The 8,788-nt window shown below is 38.4% G+C and overlaps 1 protein-coding gene across 1 annotated transcript; it reads right to left on the bottom strand.

Moving 5' to 3' along the window:
* Positions 1-15: 15 nt before the first annotated feature.
* Positions 16-3,847, bottom strand: si:ch211-212d10.2 (Rieske domain-containing protein). Its single transcript, XM_004554897.5, has 3 exons — positions 3,240-3,847; positions 2,790-2,905; positions 16-2,249 (listed from the first exon to the last, which is right to left on the bottom strand). Exons 1-3 carry the CDS (start codon positions 3,427-3,429, stop codon positions 2,151-2,153), a joined length of 405 nt encoding a protein of 134 aa, XP_004554954.1. The 5' UTR covers positions 3,430-3,847; the 3' UTR covers positions 16-2,150.
* Positions 3,848-8,788: the final 4,941 nt, after the last annotated feature.

Raw genomic sequence — 8,788 nt, 5'->3', positions numbered from 1 at the left:
AACAAATGAACAGTCTAAAAATTGGAAAAAGTTTATTTAACATGCATATATATTTTTAATAAATAAAATGCATAGATCTAGTTTTACTTTTTCCATCTTACAACAATAAACAAAGTTTACAACAAACATGATACTGATGATACTAACTTACAACAGAGGGGTGAATTTAAATGCATTGGTGTATGCAGTCCCAGAAACATACACTAGAAATACAAAAGAATATAAAATACATTTTAGGAAACATAACAACATTCTGATGAGAATCCCAATTTTCCCAATGTGCCTCAAGCGTCTCAAAACATTCCTGCGGAATCTCAAACCGTTACTTTGACTTTTCTACTGACACAAAATAGCCGTATCTCCACTTTGTTTGCACATTACCCTTCAGGTGATGAAATGTAAGACAACACAGCGAGACGTCTGGTGCACATAACATTTTTAACCAGTGGAATTATTATTGTAATAAAGTTGCACAACAGGGAGCACAGTAGGGAGGAAAACTGGAGTGTTGAGCCACACTGTCATTGACACCTTCGTGACGGGGTTCTGTGCGTCTGCCAGAAAACGAAGCTGACAGAAAATATAGTGAGTGACTGCTCTCACCACGAAGAAAAAAAAAACAACACACTGGCATCACTGCTCACACTCACACACGCACAGCTAGGAAAACACATTTTTCTTAAGTCAGTGGTGCATTTCAGGTCGTGAACCTTCCTCCGGCGCCTTACTAACCGTTCCTCGTAAATCCCACTGCGTCAGTAACAGACAAACCTGTCTGTGCAGAAGACAGGAATGAAGAGAAATGCTGATGGAAACGTGTTAGCTGTGGAATTGCCACCAACTGTAACCACAGTGTCCTTGATGTGTTTTCTATTTGCTTAAACTCTAATTGGGTTAAAAAAAAGTTTTGCAAATAAATCCTGGAAGAGAGTTTCTTCCTATGTGACATCGCTTCAAGGGCACAACTAAACAAGTCTGCCTCTCAAGTCTGGAATAATAGGAAATATAGTAAACCATGAAATAAAATGACACTTAGATGCAAAATGTGGGCTTTACTAAAGGAGACCTGTACTGGTTATTCGAAAACGCTAACATGCAAAATATGATGATTCTTTTCAAGAAATCAAGACGATGGTGTTCAGTTTTTACTCATTTTTACTCTTTATTTTATCAATTTTAATTGAATTAAAAACTCATAGTGCTACATTTTGGATACTCCTATTGCCTCTGTGATTCGAAAACCAAACTGTCAGTCTGCTGACTTAGCATCTTGGCGCAATAACCGTTTTTTCAAGACTTGCAGTACAGCCAGTGGATATCCAGGTCAAGCCTTTCTTTTCTGTTAACAAAGCAAATATAAAATTAAACTATCATCAGACAAGATTGCAGTTTGGCGAATGCGTTCCTGTTTTTGCTCCCCACATGGATTTCTTTATTTGGGTGTAACCGAAGCCTGCTCAAATGCGATTGGTCAACAGAACTCGGATTACAAGTGGATTGTAAATGGAAAAAAATCTGTTCGGAGTTTTGGTAATTTATATTTGAATTATAAACAGCATTTGGAAGGATTTTCAGTTTCTTCAAACAGATTTGTTTTTGCTTGCTAGTGCATATCAGTGCAACAAGGCAGAGAGGCTGAGAGCTTGAGAACTGAGATGAAAAATGGTGAGATCCACTCCAATTACAGGGTTTTGATCAACAATGAAATGGAAAGTGCAAATGGCTCAAATCTGAAGGCAAAAAACTAAAGTGCACATCAAATTTACTCTGCAATATTTCCACTAAAAATCACGATATTTTCTTTTTAAGGAAGAAAAAAAACATGAAACTGCATAAATCCACTACCTTTATCTTGCATCTATTGTGTTATCAAAAATCAACAATAACCTGCTGATTCTGCAGGTTAAGTGCCTGCGCATGGTTCTCCATCTCGAATGCCAGCAGCAAGAAAAACGCAAGAAACTCTCCTGGATTTGGTCCTGAGAATACAGCAATCCAAGAGAAACAAAACTGAGAAAATGAGAGATACGGCTTAGAAATGTTTTTGGACGGCTTGGGTTTGTGGAATAAGTCTCAAAACAAACTACATTAGGTTCATTACACAAGTCTAACAAATGGACAGGAGGACAAAGCACTTGCTCTGAGGTAGATCAGCTTTTCCGATCTGGAGGAAAAGGCTGTAAGGACAGATGACTTCTGTGCTTCACATAAACATTTCCATCCTCCAGCTTGACTTCATACACTTGTTGCTGCAAAAAAAGTAAACAAAGAAAAAGAAACAGAAGTTAGAACAAAACACAACTCCCTAAGCTACTTTAGGAGTAACCTTCCAAGTCAAAAAAAACCCTGCCTGTCACAACACACAGTTTGATGTTGTTTAGTCTAACATTTGACATGAGTGACATAAAGTGATGTATATTTAAATCATATGTGGAAAACGATGAATGTAAAAGAGGATAAAATGTCAAGCTTGATTTTTTTCATTGGAACAAAACAAAACAGAAGATCTCAAGCTGAACATCACCTTAACTCTATCTGACGAGCTTTGATTTTTATGTCCTGTCTATCAAAAACATGCCATCTGTCTAAGATTAAAGGATAATTGATGTGAATGCATCAAGTCTTAGTATCAGCTTTTAGTAAATGTAAAGAACCTGATATACATTCAGGTGCCTAAATTTACTGCTCCTACATGCAAGTTAAATAAAGTGATTAATCAACACTCCTTATAAAAAGCGTTTTTGGTGTAAAACTAAAGCAGCATTATCAGGGCACACTTTATTACTGACCTGTAGTGATGTCCCTGACTTCCCAGTCCTGAGATCAAAGTTATAATCATGCCAGGGACAGAAGACCTGCAGGACTCCGTCAGCCTCCTCAATGTCCCCCTCACACAGAGGACCGCCTGGATTTCCGCACGGGAAACTGTTAATAACCGTTTATTCTCATAACAATCCCTGCTGCCATCTTTATTCTAGAAAAATGCGATACTTTCATAACACTAAAACTTAAGACAGCAGGGGGCATGATGCTATTTCCCCTCTCAGCCTTCTCTTATTTTAACAGTTAAATCACCCACAGAGACATTTTCAATAGGCTGCATATAAAAACGCGACGTGACGCGTTTGCAATGTTATACATATAACTGCGCTCTAGTCTCGCGTTTTAAAGGCCCTGCTAAAGCTAAATCTAAGCGGGTATAAATGTGTTTTTGTTGTTGTTGTTGTTGTTGTTTTTACCGGAGTGTGAACAGCGAGCATCCATTGCGAAAAACTCCCCCTTCACATAGAAGAGGCAGACATCGGAATCATAGCCGAGAGAGGAGTGCATTAAACGGCAGCGCTTCTTGGAAAGCTCCGAGGCAGGGCCTATGAGTCTCCATGAAACGCCCCCCGTGTTTCCCTCTTCATCTCCGGAGCCAGAAGCCATAAAGAACGGCGAAATGACCTGTTTTTCTATTTTGCACTACTACAGGCCTCCCTTTTTCCGCCGGTGCAAATGGATTTGACAGATCGCTCTGTGCAAATATTCCATATTAACCACCAGACCGACTGGTACAACGCTCATCCGATCGCACTGACCTGCTACCATCCCTGCTGCAGCCTGCCAGCAAACCGCGGGACGCCGTCAAAAAAAGGAGACAGCACAGCGCACAAACACAGAGCTACATATGAATATGACTGTAGCCTAAATGATGAATGAGCAGAAAAGTTAGCCTAGGCTACTCGAAATCTGCTAAAGCTGTGCAGGCTATCCGTTAGAACTGCAGATGCTCTAAAAACAACAACAGCAGCAGCAGCAGCAGCAGCAGCTATTGGAGTTTAAAATGCAGATGCAGAAATCCATCACAAATGCATCTGTTGCATTATGAATGGGCGGTGATCAGAACCTTAATGTTCTTTGATTACAGTCTGTAACATCAGGTCGCTCTTTTTTTAGTCTTTTATATTCAAACAATGCACACACAAAGAAAAAAAAAATCCCATTATGGAAGCTTTCTTGGTGGCCCATTGAGTTTATTGGAAAACTTAAATTTAGCCTACCAAGTATTGGACATCTTCCAAAGGAGTGTGCTAAATGTGGAACATTAGTTTTTATGTACTGTGTAAATAGTTCGAAATAATTTCTGTTATTTGGTACAAAGCAGGTTATTGTTCCTTCACTGCACATTCCATACTGTGCTCCAGACAGGTATTTCTACTGATTATTTTCAGGTTAACTTTTTCCACGGTGCAATTTTCTTAACTGTTATGTCAGTTCTGTGATCTTGCAGCAGCAAACAAAGAACATATACAATTTAACCAAATAAAGACATTAAAACACATATAGAACAACTTTGGTCTGTCAGTTTAACCACACTGACAACCATCGTGTGAGTCCACATCAGCCATCTGTCTTTGATCAAAGTTAAAGGGCTCATGATTAACACTATGTACAAAGCTGACCTTTAGAGTAGTACCAAATTTGAGGTTTCTGTGATCTACAAATTTGTTCAAATGATAATGTGCAAAAAGCAAAAACGCACACATTAAATGATAACCTGCATTTTTTTAAACTATTATTCAAATTGTTTTAAATCACTTTATTGAGCCAGTAATTATGCAGGTGGTAGTTTTGCCTTTAAGTAATGTGCCGTAGTGTCTAGACTGGAGTGATGCAAAACAGAGGCCACTTGTTCTGAATCGTGATTTTGCGAAACTGACTCATGTAAGTGCGCAACACGAGTGAAGAGCAGAATAGCAATATTGTGAAAATGTGTCAGGGACAGGAAGAACTAATGGAACTGCATCTTGTCAAGAGTTGGTGCTCTGCGAATGTAGATGCAAAGCAAGGGAGAGCCAATGCAAAGAAATTTGAGCTAAAATGCGTATGGAATGTGCCTGAAGTCACGATTCACCTCATTCTCCTTGCAGTTTAATATTTAAAAATATTACCAGCTGCCATTTATGAACAACTGTCAGTGTTTCTTCAGCCGAGTCATATCACCAGTTAGATTTTGTGTGCAGCCGTACTGAAAGATAAAGTTTGAGATTCCGTGTCAAGCAAACTTTCTGAATGCTTGCTCCTAAGAAATTGCTACGTTGTCCTCTAGATTACTGTAAAATCTGTACCTTTGATATATGCCTGGACCAACTGTGTATATGCAGTGCAAATAAAAAAATATCTCAGACATATTTACGCTGAATATTAGAAAGAGCAGTTGCCACCAGCAACTGCTGCTGGTATTACAACACACCTGTCACTCAAAGTAGAGACATTTCAAGCCTTAATAAAGTTTAAATTATTAAATTATGTATATATAAACAAAAATGAAACATCTGTATAATTATTATAAAGCGGGAAATGAGCCATTGAGAACAAATTCTTTTTGTGTGTGTTTGTGAAAGCTGTAAATTTCATACTTTAACATAGGATCCCGTAGGCTTTTACCATAGGCATTACAAAAGATGGAAATGAAGTCAGTGTGCCTTAAAGACCTGCATCTTATCTCAAGGCCAGCAGATGGCGATAGTTATGGTTGCAAAAGACTAGGTCCTACAGAAGACTGTGGAAAAACGGCTTTCGCTATTGACCTGTAAACACTTTCCTGGTGGGTTTATGGGTTTAATCAGTCATTTTTTGTCATAGTGAATACAAAAAATTCTGTTTATTTTGTAAATATGGGTCAATTATTTTCAAAAAGGAGAATTATCCAGGGAATGCTCACTGGGTAGAGGCTCATTGTTTGAGTAACGATTGACAACACATTAGGCGGTACGCGAGCACTTTCACAATCAGACCTCCCCCTCCTCATTGTTTTTTTTTTTTTTTTTTTTTTTTTAAACTGAGAACCGTCACCAAGATGTTAGCATTGCAGAGGAACATAGTCGGAAAATCACTAAATTGCACTCCATCCAGCACAGTGCTATATATTGCCAACCAAGTCTAATTGCACTGTGTGAGTGGTGGTAGCTTCTACACTTTGCCTACTTCTACCTCTCTCTACACAACTGCTTGCCTATCGACAAGATGTTAGGTCAATGTTACCTCTGCTTCACCAATGTGTTTTGTTTTTCTGTGCAACACAGCCAAATCTTTTATACTGTCTGTTGGTTTTTTGCCTTCTTTTGGAACCAGCCTTTTTTGGTCAACTGTATTAGACAACTGTAGCTTTTTGGCATTTCTTAATGAATTAATTTTCTTTTTCATTGCCACTTTATGTTTAAAAGTGTATTATAGCTCTAAATTACATCTGTTTCTTTTTGTGACAGAATAGAATCATCCAGACACTACACTACAGTGCACAGCCTTTGCATGTGCTCCTCAGGAAGACTTTAAAGGACTATAACAGTTCTGACCGCTCATTCATTGTTTCTGCAGATGTCTGTATTCATGAGCGTGACTGAGTATAAGCTCCACCTTTGCAGGAACATTTAGAACAACAAGGGTGCAATATTATATGGCAAAGGTAGCATTTATATATTAAAAAAAGAGATTATTACCATTATAAACCATTCTGTACAACTTTCTAGCTGTGAACTATAAAAACTTTGTAAATAGGCTAGATATATTACACGTGAGGGAAGAGATGGGATAATTCTCATAAGTCTTCACAGTCTGAAATAAAATGGATGGAGAGTGTTCTTTGATTCTTTTTTCTCAATATCACTTGCAGAGACATTTGGTTTCCCCTTCTCTGCAAATTAAACTATAATTTAGACAAATGCAATATTTGTGTGCCATGTTTAAACTACAACTCACTGAGGAAGTAGGATATCACAGTGTATGATACTCTGTTATTCAGTCTGGCAGAAGACCAATTTATCTAAGCATGACTAATTAATCACTTCCACATGAAAACTACTGAACATGAAAAATTAAAACAGCATCACAGCTACAAGTTAATTTAACTTTGGGGATTGTTTAACAGTGAATCATAGCAGCATTTGTCTGGAAATACCCAGCTTAAAACAAAAAACCCCAAACCCAACATTAAAACCCAGCTGGAAATAATTTGCCATGCTGATTACAGGTAGACTTGAGTTGTGCAGCCTCCACCTCATAGATTGGAAAATGACCAAAGGTGTTTATTTTCAACAGTGCTTCCAAGAATTACTTATTAAAAGGTTGGATTCCTAAGGTTATGTAATAGGTGGCAGAGGATTTCAGCCAAAAAAAAGCCACACAGTGAAGCGGGCAGTGTGCAGGTTTCAGGTGGCACTAACAAACTGACAGTCATAACCAACAGCTTTGCTTTGGTATGGAGAAAGGTGACAAAACATGCTGCGCTTATGTGGGGAATAAATTAAATAAGCTCCAAGTGATTTGAGTTTTTGGAGAGTAAAAAAATAACAATTATAGAAATGAAAATGATGTATTGTGGAAAGTCTGAATCAGTAGGCTGGATGGGCTTAATAAACAAAGCTGCAGACAGTGAGAAACAGGCCAAAATGATCGCAGGAGCATTCCACTGTCTATAAATTTCTTTGACTTCTTATTGCAGCACTTCGACCACTGGACAGTTTAACTATTTGCTTGGGGCAAAATTCGGTGTGGAGAAAGTCTGGCTCAGATGGGATTCTAGACTCAGAGTGGAGCCAAACCTCATCCATCATTAGCTTCATCTTGTCCACAACCCAGCACCCACCCTAGTCTAGTAACTCATCCGCCAAGGATGGATGGAAGACCAGCTCTCCAGCCAAGATGGTTTTCATTAGCTAAGCAAATGCTTAGCCCAAACCTAAAACACCACTCCCAGCTTTCTCTGCTCCTTATTTTAATAGAGCTTGTCATTCAAGTGTGCTTAAAGTGAGAACAGTGTCATTTCCTATAAAAAAAAACTCCTAAAATTTACAGTATAGCTTTTTTTGTTTGTGATATCCCCTATAACTGTGCAACCATTCAAATGCAAATCCAGACTCAGCTCTGATCGTTAGTGGACAGGCAACTGAAACCAGAGCTGACGCTTCAGCCAAGTCTCAGTCTCTGACTCACAAACCTGCATTTCATCCTGTGTTGTCCCATTTTTTAATGAGGTATTTGGAGACTCTTTGCTTCCTTGCTGTTAATTAGATGAGAAGGTCAATACTGCTCTCATATGTGTAATTTAAATTTTAATCTACTACCAGCAAATTAGCTTAGTACAAAGGAAATGGGGAAAATGAGCCAGGCTGGATTGGTCTGGAGATATATCCTCCAGTCTACACTTGAGCTGGGGTGCATGCAGCTGAAGTCGTGGCTTGATTCACAACAAGCAGGTGGCAACAAAATGGTACAAAGTCACTGCTGGTCAAAAAAAACCCAAAACGTCTGTCACATGATCTTAATGAGTTCAAAGCATGTTGGTGAATATTGTTACTTTCACTGTGAGTGAGGCTAACTGTTAAGCCTGTGTCCAGTCTTTAACATTTTATGTTTATAGTTTTCATATTTGCAGTCTTTTAATTCATTATTTGTCCATTCATTTACCCCTTCTTAAAAAAGAAAATATGCATAATTTACAAACATTCAGTCACTGCTTCAGACTGATGATTAAATTAGAACTGGACTTTGTGTAAAAATTAAAGGCCTAAAATGATTCAAACACCAAGAAAGACAGAGCAAGAGAGCTCTGATCAGGGTGTAACACAGTCTTAAGTCCAAGAACAGTAAATAAAAAGAAAACAGCCTAAATGGTATTTGGAAAGAAGCCACTCAAATCCTGAAGTTAAAGCAGTTGGATATTGGATCCTTTTTCAAGAAGGAAATCCTCAGCTTGAGGGTTGTGATGAAGGCAGCTCTGCACTCTCTGCTCCAGATTTCATAAAGG

Source organism: Maylandia zebra, linkage group LG23 (assembly GCF_041146795.1).
Source record: "Maylandia zebra isolate NMK-2024a linkage group LG23, Mzebra_GT3a, whole genome shotgun sequence".
Classification (NCBI taxonomy): domain Eukaryota; kingdom Metazoa; phylum Chordata; class Actinopteri; order Cichliformes; family Cichlidae; genus Maylandia; species Maylandia zebra.
Note: the sequence above shows the minus strand (reverse complement) of the source record. Positions and strands in the feature narration are given on the sequence as shown.